At 44.9% G+C, this 18,690-nt stretch overlaps 1 protein-coding gene across 1 annotated transcript in view; it reads left to right on the top strand.

Annotated features, from left to right (window-relative positions):
- LOC100744444 (frizzled-2) overlaps positions 1-18,690 on the top strand; it is a 94,510-nt gene that overhangs the window by 74,071 nt on the left and 1,749 nt on the right. The window contains exon 2 of the mRNA XM_033320081.1: positions 17,881-18,687. Coding sequence (XP_033175972.1) covers positions 17,929-18,687 — 759 coding nt within the window. The 5' untranslated portion in view covers positions 17,881-17,928. The remainder of the gene's footprint in view (positions 1-17,880; positions 18,688-18,690) is intronic.

Here is an 18,690-nt window from a genome sequence, read left to right as displayed (position 1 = left end):
GGCGAGGAGGAAGCGCTCGCGGAACATAAGCGGACACGCCATCGGGCGTCGTTTCCGCGGGAGGAGCGACGGGTCCAATTAACGGGCCCAGCGAATCCATAATTCACTGCTAATTAATTAGCGTGCACGTGGTGGATCGGTGGAAGATACAGAGAACGGAACGAGAGGAAACGTGGTAAAGGAGGGGTTGGTTAGGTACGAGGCAAGAGAAATTGAGTTTGCGCGCGCATGCGATCCTAGGGACGCGTTAAACGCGGCCACCATCCAGTTAATAAAATACAGTGAAATTTTAGTTACTTTTAAAATATGTTTCGCTTTGCACCGATTTGAGTCGTTTGGAGCAGAAGCAGCAACGGAAATCAAATGCCGAGTAAAATTTGATCGCGTCGCTTTTCGTTCCTGAACGTCTTATTATTATTATTATTTTATCATCATCGTCGTCATCGTCATCATGATTATTATTGGACATTTACAATCTACTTTTCGTTAGTAGCGGCAGTAATGAGTAAATTGTTCCACGAATATGTAAGCAGCTACTATCGAAATTCAAAGTATCGACAAGCCGGATGACGAGTTAATTCGTTTTTCCAGTTAACAGATTCGCTTTATCGCTTTTCACTTTCTCGAAGACGAAGCAATTTTATGCTGCCTTTTTCTATTTATTTTTTACGTAGAATAATCTCCTGTCGATTCTCTACTTTTGTCTAGTTGGGAATTAGATAAATTCACGGCATACCTGACAAGCCAGCAGATCCGATTTTCTTAGAAACGTTAAACAGAATAAAATAAAATTTGGTAAAATCGTCGACTAAACGCGAAGAAGCTACGGCAAGCACGTAGCCAGGGAAAAATGGAAAAGGGCTGGCGGTGTGACTGCGCCTGTTTAATCCTTTCCTGGCCGCGTTTACTCATGCCCCACGACGAGACGAGCGAGCAGTAAACTCGCCAGCTAGGACAAAAGCGACTGCGAACCGCTTCTGTCCTCGTGGCACACCGCGCTGCCATTAACCCCTGGATTATTGTTCCACGGTGGAAATGCCAGTAGTTGTGCGCTTGCTCGCTCGGCCACTGACGCGTTTCACGGGGTAGAATGTCACGGCGATAGTCAGCCGCGCGATTGCCGGAGAAAATGTTCCCGAGGTTTGTGCTCGTGGTCGAGGATTTGAAAGCCGTTTGGTAGAGAAGAGTGAACGCGTTGCCGAGCTAAATTTGATGGCGATGCGGCGACAGATAAGTTTGACGATGGTTTTTCGCGTTAGGTTCGAATAGTGGAAAGAAGAAACTCGCGAGAGGCAAAGTGCGAAAGTTACGGTTTACGGTTGTTTCGGTAGGTGCGTAAATTTGTTTGTCGAGCCTTCTTTTAGCTTTATAGCGTGTAATCGATAGTTTGCCATCGCTGCAGACAAACGTTAACAACCTTTTTTTTACAATTCCCGATGATTCGTTAAACGCTTCGATACGCGAAAGTTCTCAATTCTTTTCTTCGCTGCATCGTACAAATCGTCGAAACGACGATACCGAAAGCCGCTTCGCGAGAAACAAGAAAAATGCCGGTTCGTTCTTCTTTGTTGTAACGTGGTTGGACGCGGCTCTGGACGAAGGTTCTCCGATGTCTCCGCCACGCTCTTTCACGCCCGCCGTCCATGCAGCGCGCATTTATCCCCGGGGTAGTGTTTCGCGAGGGAGAGACAAGAAAAGACGAAGAGAAAGGAAAGGAGACGCGCGACGGTGTCGCGTGATCAGGATGCAGACGGCCATCGTAATCGCACACCGAAACACGCAACCGGTATTTCGGCAACGGCCTAACCGCGTGCCCGCTCTTCCTCTCTCCACCCCAACCCTTAACGAGCAAACGCGAAACGAGAAAACGGGCCAACGCGCGAGGTGTCAACTTTAAAGTGGATCCCAATACCCGACCACTTCCTTCGCGACGCAGCGGACTCTCGGGTTTCACCTTTCCTCGGCTACGAACCCGTTCGCTTGGACGGAGACCGCAAGAAGGGGAGGGTTTCTCGTTCAAAGTTGAAAAGAAATTCACCGCGCGTAGCTCGAAACCGTAAGCTCGTCTTCTCTCCGTCTTTTGCTCTCCGCGGTCCTTCGAGTCTTCCGCACTGTAACGTTAATACGTGTTTGTTTTCTCGCGACGTCGAATACGCGCGTCGGCCATGTGTCGTATCCTATTGCCGAGTCGAAGGTATCCGAATTTTGACAGGGAAAATAGGCGTCGGGAACGAGGTGCGGAAGGCTAGTCGCTTGGTGTCCGAGTTAAATTCGGATTGGAAAGTTATTTCCTGCCTGTCTTCGTCGAGTTACGCGGCCAACGATACGTTGGAGTATCACCGGGGTTCGAGTCTTCGTTTTCCGTGCTGTATTTCTCTTTGTCCTTCGTCGCGAGTGAAACGTTGCAGAGTCGAGGATTTAAGTCGGATGTTACTTTTTACGAAGAAAACGTTACGTTGTTCGTGCATGTTCTCGGAAATAAAAACAAATGTTACGAGTAAGATTACGTTTTAGAAAAGAAAAATTAATAAGTTGCGGTTTCCGAGAAAGAAATCGTAAAAATGGCAACGAGAAACATTGTAAAGATATGCGGATATCGATAAAAGTTTATTTATTACGAAGGAATTTTTATGATTTTAAGTTGTTTCTATAACGTGGTAGGATACGTGTATTGGAAAGATACCATCTCTGCATTTATCGTTGCTTCTCGCTTGATGAACATACCGGCACATATGACCGATCCATTATTCATATGCGCCTAAGCTCAATGATTCGTTCTAAATGTCTTGCCAGCCGACTTAAGGTTAGGTTCCCATACGCTTCGGAACAAGCGATCGAGCGATAGCGATGAAGCTTCGTACACTTTGTTTTCTGCGTTGCGAGATTCGCGCGAAATCGACTCCATTTTACAACCTTTGATGGAAGAAAAATATCTTATCTTCGGTTTTAATCATCCAATTACCAGTACTTTCAGTGCGACTAATCAATTTGCTTCTTCTGTCAGCCTAGAAGCTGTTTCTAACGTCCACGTAACGATGCGAATGTCCATGCAAATTCATATTTTTCTGAACGCAATGAAATATTCTAACGATCACCACAAACGCGTAACGGTAAGATCTTCTGTCACTGTCTAAACGCAATCGTAATAAACTAAACTGTCGATCCCTCGTGACCAGACCGTGGGTTTTTACGCGTTTACGGGACGTTTGGAGGTGGAAAAATGCGGAGAGTGCAGGATGGCGTCTATATAAAATACCCAAAGTGATATTTCCTAGTACTAAAACGAGCGTAAAAAGGTGGATTGGCGTGAATATTCGCGATCTCTAACTCGTAACATACGTATCAATTTCTACCCTCGAACGAAAGAGAAACGCACGCGTCAGGAAAGCCGTCGACGTGGCTTAATTCCACGGTGGCAACTGCTCGGCGCGTCGAAGAGCTCGTATATTAGCGGGCTGACGTGGGCGACTATCGGGAATACCTGTGCACGGTTTTTACCTGTCGATCGTGGTCGCGTCTCGCGCGATTACGCGCGTGTCAGGCGTTCGAAAAAGGAAGCGGGGCGTCCGCCACCGTTGCCTGCTGTCTCGGACCAAAGATATATAGAGTTATTAGACTCGAGCATGGGTCGCGAGGCAGCATGAAAACGCGTATAAAGCGTGCTTTATAATCTCATAAAGGCAAAGCGTGGCTCGGTTGCTCGCGAGCGCGTATCGCCCCCGGGGCTCTAATAAATAGTTCCGGTTATCGGTCCTTTCGCGACTTGCCCTCCCGTTTCTCTCCACCTCTCGCGCGTTTTTCTCGTCGCGTTTCTCTGTTTCTTCGCCACACCGTGGGTGTTTCTTCGTCGTGGCGGAGGATAGCTTTAATAAACTCGTCCGGGGAACGAGCACCGAGCGAAATCGAGTTTTGTTCTCGTATCCGTTTGGCTCTCGGGGTTTCTCTCCATCGGCCAATCTTAGAAACGCTCGCGAAACCGCCCATCTTTTTTCGCGATAACGCCGAGCAACGAGTATACAAACGCCGGGAGGGCTTCCCTGCCTCCACTCCGTGGGTAATATCGTCGGCATCCTGGTTCCGGTTGCGGCGAGTAATACGGAAAAATGGTGACCGAGCATCGTAAAAGTTCACCGTCGCTACGGAAAAGTTTGATAGCGTTCGTTCCGCGAGAAAATGGAAGCGGTTGCACGACTCGCAGTGGAGAACGTTGGGATTATATTAATTTAACTCGGATACGAGATCGTAGACAAGGCGAGATATAGCGATCATCTGTGGACCCTGCAGTCGTGTTTTTCTCAGAGTACGCTGAGCTTGATGAAATGTCCGTAGGCAATGGTGTATAGAGTCCATGCCGTAGGCAATAACGTCGTTGCTAGAAGATCACGGCAAAGAAACGCTCGCGACAAGTACATTTTTATCGACGCAGAACAATAAATCGATCGACTTACGCGGAATAAAATATAAGTTTGCGAAAAATTACATTTTCCTACTAGGATTCCAAGAACAGACCGTGCCGTATCTGTTAGTTGAAAAAACAAACAAGTATACTTAATCGTATTTCTATCTGGCTAAAAGCGAATATCTAATCTTTCCGAGAAGAGCGTATGCATGTTAATCGTAAAATCAAAATATTTGATATATAGCCTTCAACGATTGTGTCATCCTATATCGAAATATCGATGTACGATCTCCCTTATCGGTATTCTTCAAAAAATTTACCACCGAAGATTACATCGATGTAATATCCACATCACCGCCATGCACAGTTTTAATCAGCCAGAATTAGCATCCGCATCGAATACATAACGCTCGAATTTCTAGCTAGGTACGTATCCGTAGATCCCGAGATAAGAAAAATGACTAACTCGCGATCCCTATTAGCAACGGCTGGCAGCGATCGGTAGGATGCAACGGAAAAAAAGATATTTTACAGGCTCGTAAGCCGCGCATAGAGCACATTTTCGTTGGCTTTGAAGGGTACGTACCTTCAAATTTCCTGATGCGATCGGCCGATGCTCGCGTTTCGATTGCCATTTTAATCGCGATCCGCCTCGTCGATAAATGGACGATGCCGCGTAGAATTCATGGAACAGACAGCTCGACCGGAAACGCGTTGCCAGCCGGTTCATCGATCTGGCCGATGCACCACGTTCGATCGCGTATCGCGCCTCGATCGCTTCGATTTCGATTCGGTTCGCTTCTTTTTAGCGAAAATCGTACGCAACGCGCGCGAAAATTACGCAAACGGCGTATCGATGGAAACCGTGGCCCGTTAATCGTGGTTTTCCATTGGACGGAAGGGAAACTAACGGCCGGTCCATTGGTAAGAATCTGTGGCGCGATTCGTTACGATCCGATATTTAATTTGGGATTTGGGCTTCGTACATGCCGATCGCGCGTTGCGGATGAGTTTAATTCGAATTTACGGGGCACTTTCCCGTCGCGCTGTGTCACGGCTGCCAGCGGCGTTAATTAATGCTGGGACATCCGGTTATTAACGCGGATCGTGATTTGTGTTTACACGAATCGCGTTAATGACCGCTTAAATAGCGGCCGTGTGTCGCGCGAATCGCGACGCGCTTTCACGCCACGTTTTATGGGGACAACCTAGCGAATTTATCCGTTCTGTTTGCGTAGCGTACATTTTGTAGATAAAGCTCAACTTCTCTTTTGAAGTTGCACGCGCAACAAGTTGGAAAAACACGAATTGCTTTTATTTTTATCCATTGAAGAAAAATTTGGTGGAACTGGAGTGCAGACTATATGCAATTGAAGCGTATCTTCGAATTTTTAAATAGAATATGGAATAGAATATTTCCTTCGTGAAAAAATAATCATAGAATTTGCACAGTGTAGAGTGGCACAAGAGAATTTCATATAATTTAGTAGATGATACTAATTCTCCATTTTTAAACGACCCTTATTTGTTAGAAATTGTTTATTTATCAGGTAACAAAAATCTCGAACAAGTATTCGCGTCTTTTAATCGTTTTAATCTTTTAATCGAAAACGAAAGCGATTTGATAACTGCAACTTAATATGAAAGAAAATGTCAAATTAAATAAAACCCAGGCGAAACGTCGCACTTAATTTTCGTTGCACAACGCGGTACCTGAAGTAACCTACCGATAAATCACTATTCGCTGTAATCGCGTCATTCCGAAGAGTCGAAGGGAATCGGCGATGAGATCGACTTCCGTGGAGATTGGACGTCCTGGAAGAATCGACCGACGCGACGAAGAAACGCCGTGACGATTTTTCATCGAGTGCGCACACATATAAAATTCTGGTTTCTTTGGCGAGTTCTCTCTCGTAACGTTGTACATATTCAGTCGTTCGACGTATATCTTCGTCCCGTGCAAAATGTTTCGAGCGACAGCAGATATATTTTATCTGCCGTTTGTCCGCATCGACTCGTCAGTGCTTCTCATCCGATCGATCGCTACGAAACAAGCGGGCATAATTTTAATTAATTGCCGCCATTAATCGTGCGATTAGCCTCGCAAGAACTTTCTACATTTTCTTTCCTTTTTGGTTAAGGCCTGAAGTCATTTAACCGGTGAAGTATGTCGTTGGTCATCTCGTTGCTGTTTTTCGTAAGACGATGTTTTATATTTATCGTTAGAAGAATAAACATAAAACGAAACTGATATTTGATTAACCGTGGAATTAAACGAACGATACCTTCAAGTTTAGGAAAATACGAACAATTTATATTTTTAATATTCTGATTCTGTTTCGTTCGTTCTAGAAACAGACGTTATATAAATGTTACACCTTTAATCGTTGTTTAATCGACTAACGAATTTCTTTCTTTTGCCGCAAATGATATTTTGCATCGACGATTGTCAATCGGACGACGAAATGAATCGACGAGACGAAAAATTGAGAATTGGCGGATAATTCTGAAAAAATGCCAAATAGTCGTGTAAAGTGTAAAGATTGAAATTCATATATTGAAAATTAGGAACATGGGTAGAGGTCGCAGAATCGGGCATTGTTCGAATGAATTTTTATTCGTCGATCTGCCGATTAATCACACCGATCTGGACCAAGCTGCAGCTAAAGTACATACGTATCGATGTCGCGGAACGATATACGCGAATTTATTGGAATATCATTTCGAGACATCTTTTCGAACGTTGTTGCTCGCACGCCTTTTACAACGTGAGACGACAATTTATTAATGTCGTTATTTTTAATATGGAAAGCGTGAAACCTAACCGCGAAACGTGATATCGAGGTGGAGGTGTAGAGTTTCAAAGTAGAGACCTGTCTGTTAACTTCCTTTGCTCTCCGCTATATTTTTAACGCTTCGTCATTTAAATCCGTACAAGATGACTTTCTGTACCTGTGGATGTTGCGAGTAATTTGAATCGATTTATAGAGATATATACCTACGCAAAGTTTGGTACATCTTCGTGATACCATCTCGTCATCCCCGGACTTCTCCTCCGGGTATTCCAGAAACTCTTAATCAACTCCAAGGTCTTATCCTAATTTATGTAAATTACGTACAATAAAACGCTAGCGCAAACCAACGTTTACTTGGAAGACTTGAGATGTAATTTTGAAGTTATAGCACCTTGATATCGTTTATAGCTCATATAGAGTGGTTCAAAAGAAAGAACTCGAGAAACATGTTTTCCAGGAAGTTCTTTAATCTTCTTTTAGATTATGCGAGTTGGAAACGGCACAACGACGCTGTATTTTAAAGAATCGCTTCAATTTGTGTATAGCTATGATAACGTGTTTTGAGTACGAAAAGGAATCGTAATCTTACGTGTTCTTTTCCGCTGTACGTTCACAACTGTGTAAACTTTCGTAAATTGATAGTGTTATTTCGTGTCTTTTAAGCAAAAAATATCGTAATTAAGTTCTACCCTTTGCACAAGTTGGTAAGAATATTTTATGGTCTACGCGGAAGAATGCGCGTCTCGATACCAACCATTCCGTGTTCGAAAAACGCGCCAACAATTTGCCCTCTCGCGGCGGCGGGAATACCCTTGAATTTCAAGAAGGGACATATCCCGCCCCAGGAAACAGCCTTCAAATTCTTATCGTAACTCGAATTTTTACGATCTTTTCTCCACTCTCTTGGCGCGAAAAAAATATCTCCGCTCGTATATTTTCGCGAGAGATTGTCAAGGTCTCCACGCGTCTACTTGGAATCGAAACGACTCCGTAAGAAAACGAAATATCAAAGGACAAGAATCGGAGAACGAAAAAAAAAAGAACTAAAAAGTAAAGCGAAGAATAAGAAAAAAGTAAAAAAGAGGAGAGAGAGGGAGAGAGAGAGAGAGAGAGAGTCAAAATAGCAGGAGAGAAAGGGGAGACGCAAAAGAGAGACGAGCCGGGTAAGCGCGAAATAAAACGAGCGTCACTCTGTCGCCGGATACGCTTCCCCACGCTCGCAAATATTTTCCCTATCGAGAAAGGAGCAACCTCGCGACAGACCTCCCGTGGTAACAGGATAATTTATGCAAAAACGTCGACGTGTATAGAAAAAGGAAAGAGAGGGGGGGAAGGGGGACGAAGAAGAGTGGTCGCGGGGCGCGAATAGAATTTATTCGACAGAATTTATTCTTCTTTCGTGGCTTCCACGAAACCCGTAGGTCACTCGTGTTTCACGATTTCTCTCCTCTTCCCTCTTTCTCAAGACGTTCCTCGTCACTATCGTTGCTGTTATAACTCGTGGCGGTTTCCTTTGGCGATTTTTATTCTCCGCTTGTCGATCCATCATGCAACGACGCGTCGCGCGACGGGACGCCGATTTGAAATTCCGCCTCGAGGTTTCCTCTTGACCAATCGGGACGAAGATCTCGCCGTCCAGAGAGAACGGATCGAACGTTGAGCGCATGTTTCGTCTATAATTAACACCGTTGCCCCCGATCGAGCTTCTCGGAAGGAATTAATTTCACCGTTTATGGGAGACCCTGTATTTCGCCTCTCGTTGTTTATTCGCGATGAATTATACGATTCTCGCGACGACGTACCCTTTTTGTTCCGTAAATCGAACTCGAGCCACGCGAAGTTCCGAGCAAACGGGATGTAGTCGAAGTTCATTTGTTGGAACGTTTCAGTTGGTGTTTGATCAAGCGAACTTTGGTTAATCGAGTGCACATTTACATATCTGCGCGCGTACTCCTATTACCTGTTTGAATTTCAATGGAGAAAATTAGCGAATTATGTAGGAACGTAGAAACTATTTGTTCGTCGAAATGAATTCTGTTGTATCGCGACAATTCGTTTATGCTTCTCGTTTAAACGATAGAAATATTATTTCGGGTAAGCGAATTCCACGTTATACTTTTCAAATTTTAGATACTCCTGGTAGCGTTCTATGCATTTATTTGTCTGAAAGTTAATTTTTCCATTTACTTTTCATGAAATTTTCAACGAGCCTCGTTGAATGACATATCTCGAATCGATCGATCACCGAGTCTTGTTTTTACGGTTCACACAAATGGAATTCCACTGGTATCAAAATAGGACGAAGTCGGCGGATTCGCGAATGGTTCGCCAGAGGCTGTTCTAAACGAATGGCAGAGGATTTTTGTTTTCTGAAGCAGCTCGGACGGCGGAGTGGCGACTGTTCGTCGCGAGGGCGGATTTTTACCGGGGAAAAGTGGCTCGTTTTCCGGTTAGAGTCGCAACAGGTGTCTAGAGCTTTGCTCGTTTTGCCGAATATTGTTCGAAATAGAAAGAGTTTCGTCGGCGTTCCACCGTGCTGCCGTTCAGATAGCTTGGCTGCTTATTAACCGAGTGAATTAACGTCGTTAGAATAGAAATCGTGCTCCGCGGTACGAAAAAGTTTTACGACGGATTTTTCTGCCTTCATTGTCTCTACTAGCTTGAAAAGTTCTAGCTTGTGTAGTGCATAGAACTTTTGCCTTGCGGAATTTTAACGGTAAGGTTTTGTCTCATTGACACATAGCGTACGTTTTTCAAGAACGTGTAGTAATTTAACGTTAATTTCACGCATTGTTCGATATGGCTGTTTGTCGATCTTTCGAACGTGGTAAACAAGAATTTTGCAACACAGAATGAATTTTTATCGAGTAATTTTCTGTTTTACGAGTGCGGGATATCTACTACTGAATTTACAACGATACCAAGTGTAGGATTTATAATTTGTATCACCAGTATACGTTGTTGCACGTTGTAAAATGAAACCATTAAATCGATGCAAAAAGCTAAAGCAAAGAATAATCTAGGCAGATCGCAGAGAAATACGAATCACTCGATAAATTTGTCATCATTTCGGTCGATCGAGTAAAATTTGATTCTTGCGTTTCCTTCGAAAGCATTCTTATCTTCTGTTAAACAGACGTCGTGGAAAGTGTCAGAGAATTTTGTCAGATTTCTCGAAAGCCTGTAACAGTAAAGAGATTAGAATCGAATTTAAGCCGGGCATTCTCAGAGATTGCGAAATCTCGAGAAATCTCCAGGCATCGTCTAACCCTGTAACGCAAGCTTCTTATAAATCTTCCAAAAAAAACCTACCGACACGTAGAATTTCAATTAAAAACCCAGAAACCGTCGTAAAGAACAGGAGAAATCTCGGCTCGATGAACGCTCCTCCGACAATTTCGTCACGAGCCTCCGGTCAAAGGTAACAGCCATACATCAAAGATACGCAATCCCAGAAACGCGTTTCTTTGTTCGCGAAACGAGAACCACGAGACTCGGGCAGACCCACACACAGGCCGAAAGAAGAAATCCTATGGCCCCGAAAGATGCATAAATCTCCGCGCGATCGCTTTGATTTATGGCGAGGTATGGATAAGGTGCTCGCGCGACGCGCTCGTTAGTTGGCAAAACTGACGGCGCGCGGTGTCAGGTTTTATATCAAATCGCGCGTCACACGCATTAATCATGAATTCAAGCCGGAGAGAACGGTTCGGGGAGGGCAGCAACTGGGACACACGAACAACGAAATCGCTCGCAGTCTCGCGGTCTGTGGTAGCGTCTCCCTTCTGTTCGTTCGTCTTATTGCGGGGCTAGACGCGAGCCAGCGAACGAGTAAACGCGAGCTGCGCCGCGGGACAGGCTGAATACGCGCGCTTGGAACGGGTTCGACGCGGAATGTTAATAATTGAAGCAGCCCGTGCATGGGAGCTGCTGCATGGAGAGAGAAGGCTATATATCGGCGCGTTAAATGTCTGCGCGGTGAAACAAACTTGTTAATCCTTTCGCGCGCGCCGCTGTCTGCCTCGAGCCCCCTTTCAAATCGTAATGGAGTTTCGACGCGTTATTATTCCGCCTGCTGTATTTAGCGGCCCGTAGAAAGCGGACTCTATCGCCCTTGTAAGTAGCGAATCGAGGAAATTGAAAAGCTCGGTATACGCGGCTTCCACGTTGCTTATCGCGAGCTTGACACAACCCTACGTTTTGTTCAACCGAACCACGGAATAGGCTTGTCTCTAGATGGAAGACTAGTTTATACGTTTAATTTATGCTTGTGCGATAATTGTTGCAAAGAACACAGATATATTTCGCATATTTCGCCATCGAAAAAGGAAACGCGACCACGAACGATTAACTCTGCTATGCTTTTTCAGTCAATCGCGAGTCAATTTATTTTCTATCGAAGTTTTGTTCTGGAAATCAGGAATTGAACTAAACTGAATTAAATTAGTTCGGCGGACCTTCAAATTCGCTTGGACAAAGGTTTTCCACCGTTTAGAATTTTTTTCTAGAGCCTGTGGATGGTTCGGCGTACCTTCGCTCTTATCGTTCTATTCTCGATTTTTCTCTCGAATAAAAGACTTATTCTTGTTTCCAAAGACCTTTGTTTTATTTTCTAAGTTAGCGCACAACAAAATGAAAAGTTTCTCGACGACCACGCGTTGTAGAGACCAAAGACCACGGAGGCGAGTGAACTCGAGCCTGGAGCCTTTTCACGCGATTTCCTGCCGCGTCCTCGTCGAGCGCAGGCTCGTTCGCCGTGAGTTATGATCACCTGGCGTCGACAAATTGGCCGCTTCTCGCGCGCCGATCAGAGAAACCCCTCCGCGAGGCGACCATCGAGAGAAAACGCGATGCCCCCGAGACGAATCGACCAGCTCCGTGTCCCGGGATGATTTCTCATTTAGCTTTGATGCCTCCTTGATTCGCTCGAGCGAACACGCGCGCTCCACGAAGGATCTCTTGATGGCGTTCGACGCGCGTCGCCTGTACCTTGTGTGCAATGGAATTTAGTTTCAATTACGGTTTGTTATCCCGAGTGACGGTATTTTGACAAGATGGAGGGAAGGACCCCCTTTTTGCTGCGTCATGCTTTCAACTGAAAGTGTTCGTTGTGCGACGAACGCAGTTGTTACGGCATGGTTGACGTTCAGTTCAGATATCCGCTTTCGCGCGTTCGGTGTACCGAATTATTCAGGTTTAAAAAAGAGTATAGAGTTTTATTCGTCGTTTCTAAATGTTTTCCAGGTTTTTCGAATCTCAACCATGTCTCGTTAATTCACTCACTGAGTTAATGGTAAATCAACGCAATGATGAGATAATTCTCTTTGCGACTCGAATCGCATTTTATGTAGTAAGAAAAATATCTTTTGCTCTTTCTAGATATTTGACGAGATGTAAGAAATCGGAAAAGGAGGAAATTTAAAAATTGTCGAAGGAAGAGAGTAATCAAGTAAGCAGTAGAAGAACGAACGTTTGTTATGCATTCTGAAATAATATTATTCGCATTATTCCGGAATAATGTAAGACGTAGCCTGTCTATTTATATTTATTGCAACCTGTCACATTGTCACGTAGAAAACGCACGAGGGTTAAAAGCGGACACGTATTTATCGATGTTTGTAAAGTTCTCTCACGGCGACTATAATGGCATACTTTTCGTTGCAATTGAAGTTGCAATCTCTGATTTTTTTATCACGATGAATCGAATTACGAAATGCACGATATCTCTTTAATCTCTTTAATCAACGCAACACAGGTATAATAGGCTGTCTCCGATGGAAGAAGATAATGTCATTCGGAAATTCCGATACTATTCAATTTCTGTATTGCAGTCCTAATATAGATGGAAATCCAGTAGAAATTAGACATTGATGAAGTACCGATGATAATGATAATTACCCGATCCCCACCGTTGCACGCGAATCTAAAACTATTCATCAATCAACTCATTATTCCTGGAATAATAGCTGGTATCCGAACGTTTACCGTAATTACCATACAAAATTATTGCTGTGGTTCTCATTGTTTCGTTGGGAATAACAGCGAGTATGCGTATAACAGTGGCAAAACTTAACGGAGTATAACGTTTCTCATAATCGTGAAGCGAATTTTCAGTACCATTGTCGTAGACGAGTATTTCTAATTGGTAATGGAAAGGTTGATCTTAAATTTGATGTGTTTTTTATTGGTTTTTAAATCTTAATTTCGTACGTGAGCAAGGACGCCCGCATTTATCAGGCCGTTATGAGCGTGTGACTCACGGGGAAAGGATCTGTTGACAGGCTGGACAGCTTAATTGGTTAAAGCAGTCAGGCACGGGTGAAAGAAAAATTCGAGTTCGAATCCCTGCTCAGAAATCCAATTGGTCGGGCCCTCTTCTTTTTACGTAACGTTCTGCCGACGTTTGTTTTCGTACGTGATCTATCAACAGCTTTAAAAAATCGCTCGTGGTTTGGAATTTATACCGACGCTTTTATCTTTTTTGTATTCATAACGTAATGAAGGCACTTGAACCATTTACATTGAAATGCAACTGTCAATCAAATGTACTTAATATCTCGATGCTTCAATATGTGGTTCAATATGATGCTTCGATATATATTCAAATAAGAAGCCAGTAAATAAATCGAAACGAAGTATGAATAATACATGTATATATATCTACTAAACATTTGTTGCTGTTAAAATACCACTTCTGCTGGATTTGCATTATCAGAAATGTCTTTACTTTAGGTGCTAATATTTGTTCCAAACGCTGTTCGTTAGTCTGTTTATTGAAATACGTAAAAACTGAAATTCATCGATTGCGTCGACAGAGTTGCCCGAATAAATCGAATTTTGACCATGATTTACTTGAAACCAATAATTCCTTTGCTTAATAATTACTGTCACAGTCGTAAGCGTCTGAATTGAAGAAGCTTATCGTTTGACGAAGCAAGTCCGCAAAAAATTAGAATAAAACGAGCATTCGCCAAACGGACCACAACCCCTTAAATAAAGAACGCCCCTTCGCAATCACAAGACGTCGGAAGAAAAATTTCCTGGCGAGTATTCTCGTTTCGCCCACATCTTCAGAAAGAAACGGAAGGACGTGACGGAGGATTTGCATGCGAGAGGAGTAAATCATAAGCCAAACAACGCCGGCAGCGGGGCCGAGCCGTATTCCTGGCAAGGGCGAGGCCTTTAAAACTGATTCATTACCCGACACGATCCACCATCCTCTCCCCTTCTGGAACGTCCAAAGTATCCCGCGAAAATGTACCTTAATGGGAAATTATAGCGCGAATGGGCGAGGGAAAGCATCATCTTCATCACGAACACGCCGTATTCCACGAGACAAGATGGTGAATGGCGGTGTACGATGGTCACGTAGAGGGAAGGAGCGCGAAGGTGAGCCCGGAATAATAAGCGATAGCTTGTTCCCGCGGCGATGAAGCACGGAGTATCGCGTTTTCGAACGCGATAATTTCCCGGTCGTGGGCCAGGCCTCTCTGACGCGTCAATAAGCGCCGCACGTTGTTCTTCGACGATTAACGATCGATCGGTCGAATCGCGCGTGACCGTGTTCCGCTATAAGGTGCTCGCGCGAGCGAACGAGTGGGATTCGTTTGGCTGGATGAATTACGACGACGGCGAGGCCACGTGGATTAATAATCGAAAAGGCGTGCGCGTTCTCTTCCTGTCCGCTGTTTTACGTTGGACTCTGAAAGATGTATTGGAGGCAGGTTCGTTGATTTTAATTGCTTTGTGAGACGCGCTGAGTGGGAGGGCTGAATGATACGAGAGCGATTAATCGATCCGCTTGTCACTCTTTGGAAATGCTCGATGATCCTTTCGATTCGATGTCGGTCCAGACTGGAAGAAGGTTGCAGGTGTCGCGGTAATTTATTATTCCTGTCGTTTTCTCTTAATATTCTAGATATTTCAAGCTCGAGAATTGGGAAAACGGATACTCGAAGGAAATTCGAATATTTGGATGACAAGGTTAGTCGATGAATTTTCACCGAGAATACACTGGTATAACTGATCTCGAGAGTTAAAGTCATATCGAACTAATCGTCATCGTTCTTTTAAACTTACGTAGTAAAAAATGGTCGACACCAAAGGTCCAAAGGTGCACGTTCACATGCTCCCCCTTAAATTCAAGGGGTGTCTTTAGCGGGCGTGGGTTCCACTCGCATGAGTCACGTGCTTTCAAATATCAGAGAGGCACGACATAGGGTGGCTGAAACGAAAAAAGGTGCTGTCGAACGCGAAGACATCGCAAGAGACCGATCGAAGTCGTCCATTCAGACGTTACGAACCTGCATACCGAATGCCATGAATATCGAATTAACATGCCAGCCAGTTGACCTTTCTCGTGTTTGAGCACAGAGCTTCTGCGAGATAGAGACGCCTTTTATACGCTCCTTCTTTGTTAAAACCAGCGCTGGATGCACGAGTTTCGCGAGTATTCTACTCCGAGACGACGACGATCGACGAGGTTGACTACTTGCATATTTGCAACTTTTACAGACTGGAGCTTTTTAAGGATCCTCGATCCTCCCGGTTCGTCCCGGTCTCTCGAGGCAGCATTTCGTTTGAATACCATTGTTCATGACGAATGAACGGCTTAATACCGCAAAACGTCGAATACAGGCTCTGTGGATGGCTTAGACCTGGCTCTGAACCGGAAGCCAGGCAAGGGAGGAAAATACACATCCGTCTCGACTAGACAGCCACACGATTTGACTCACCGTAACGCTTTCTTAGGCTAATTTCACACGAACGTACTCGTACGTGCGCGTCCAACGACAGAAGAATGTTAGGACGGTAGAAACACGAGCCTCTCGAAAGTTAAACCGATCGACTCGATTTTTTATTCGGTTTCTTAATTTCATTAGAAAAGTACCACGCTATATTGATATTAGATCCTTAATATTAATTTCTACTTGCATCGTTGAATCGATTCTTGTAAGCGGTAGTACTGTATATTTCTGTGTGAAGTCAGCTTAACTCCGTTCTCTCTCAATCCTTCCATCTGCCGATGCAGCGAGTCTACGTCGCTCAGGATCGTTTCCCTGATCCTTTCCTTGCACGCGTCAATCTCCGTTCCGGCACGAGCCACACACGTAGCCTCGTAGGAGACGAGGAGAGAGGGGCAGAAGTTAGTCGTTCTCGCGAAGATGCAACACAGTGGCGGGTTTTAGATCGTATAAATAGCTCGGGGAACGCGTGCGTCTCGGGGTGCTAGCAGTTAACAAACGGTAAAACTAACACCGCCTCCTACAATAACATTTCGCTCCGGTCACGTGTTTTCCGCGGCCCGACTATTATAAGATCCACCGACTGTCGTCGTCCCGTGGCTGATGCTCCCTCCATTGCACGTTAACCTTTCTGCTCTCGTCGTATTCGCTCGTCACGTCGTGCCTGCTCCGCTTCCACGCGTTCCTTTGCCCTATTCCACCTTCCAATTCCACCTTCTTCTTCGTCGTGTTTCTTTTTCTGTTTTCTCGGCGAGAGATATCCAGAGAGACGCGCATGGCGTGCCAATCGAGAGTTCCGTTCCTTTCTCACATAGCGTATAGAAGCTTGTGCGAGTGTGTATACCCTTTGCCTTGGAATCTCTAGCGAAGGATCTAGCCTCGTCGGACGTTGATTTATGCGGCAGCCACCTGAACCCCGCGCCCTTCGTGTTCGTTAGGGTCGCAGACGGTCGCGTCTTTCGGCGGCCTCTTAACGAACGAATCGAGATTCGGCGGGTGGTTATGCAAATACGAGCACCGGCCGGTTGATCGCCTTCAACCGTTCGCGTTATATAATCTTATGCTAGCTACAACTCTGGCCGATGTCTTTTTTTCCATTGGCGAGAACCATTTCGTTCCCGGGTTTAATTAGGACCACCGTAAGGGCCTCTGAGATTGAACACGTTTTTGTTGCATCCTGTTCGAACGAAAACGTATGGAGGATGGAATACATTTAGGGGATGGCTGATTACGGAGCGAGACGGATGATGAGCGGCGAAGATAGTGGTTTGTGGGGTTTTTGATTTTATTTAATTAAAGATAAATTAAAACTTATTTATTTCGAATAATAACGATTATTTAAATCTTGTCTTTGTTTCTTCCCGAGTCTTTCGCGCATGCCGGAAAATTGATCGTCATTATGCTAGTCTGATCGTTCTAATTTGAATAAATTGAATAAATTTCTGTGTTATTCGCGTGCCTATTCTCTGTTAAAATACACCGGCTAAATAACTTTATATTATTTTAAAGTAGACCGGATAGTTAATCAGTACGCTCCAGTTCCGACCATGAATTGGGCAACAAAAACAGTATTCCACGAAACACGATTGCAGCGAAATTGAAAGATACCAGAGCGTTAACGTCCATCCATTAACCTAATTGATACGCATACATTGTATGCGCCAGCTGAAACGCTTTGTGTTTGGCCAGAACCAGTGACACACGCATTAACGAGAAACGTGCTAAAACGCGAGGCAACACGAAAAATTGCACGAATTATCCCGGAACGGTCTCGTGTTTCTTTCATGGCGTATGTTAACCGAACGAACCCGTGTTTTACTCGTTAATGACCAAGCAGTCAAAAAATAAATTTCACGTAAATGAATTCCGAATAGGTTGATACGACTTGAACTACACGATATTCATAAAGGTTTAAAAAACACTATAATATTTTGTGTTTCAGGCCGGAGTGATGCGATCCACGCAGGAGTAAAGCAAACGACGTTGGAAAATGGGACTCGTTCGACGGACGAAGCTGCTTCCAAGCCGAACGATGGCGTCCCTGTTACCATTGCTGCTGCTGGCAGTATTACCGAACGTGCGATTAGAATCAGCGATCAGTCCAGTGAGCAACGTGGGCTCGGTATCGAGCGGTTCTTCGTCCTCCTCTTCTTCTGCCTCGTCGTCGTCGATGGTAGGCGTCGTGCCTGGCAGTGGCTCGGCTTCCGGTAGCATGGTTGGTTCTGGTAACAGCGTGGTTGGAGGTGGAAGTAGCGGCGTTGGACACTCGTCTTTAGGCGGTGGAGCTGTTAACGGAAACGGTCGATGCGAGGAGATCACGATCCCAATGTGTCGTGGAATCGGTTACAATCTAACGGCCATGCCGAACGAATTGAATCACGACAACCAAGAGGAGGCTGGCTTAGAGGTGCATCAATTCTGGCCATTGGTCGAAATCAAATGTTCGCCAGATTTGAAATTCTTCCTCTGTTCGATGTATACCCCGATATGCTTGCCCGAGTACACTAAACCTCTTCCAGCTTGTAGAAGCGTTTGTGAAAGAGCACGGGCTGGTTGCGCACCGTTGATGCAACAGTATGGATTCTCCTGGCCAGAGAGAATGGCCTGTGAAAGATTGCCAGCCCATGGTGACCCGGAGAACTTGTGTATGGAACAGGACAATCGTACTAGCAGCACCGGGTATGGATCCGGAAACGGAGGAGCCGCGAGTAGCGCCCCTTTACCAGCAGCAGCGCCACCACGCCCAACCAGG

Source organism: Bombus impatiens, unplaced genomic scaffold, assembly GCF_000188095.3.
Source record: "Bombus impatiens unplaced genomic scaffold, BIMP_2.2 scf_0235, whole genome shotgun sequence".
NCBI lineage: Eukaryota > Metazoa > Arthropoda > Insecta > Hymenoptera > Apidae > Bombus > Bombus impatiens.
This window is presented reverse-complemented; position numbering and strand designations above follow the sequence as displayed.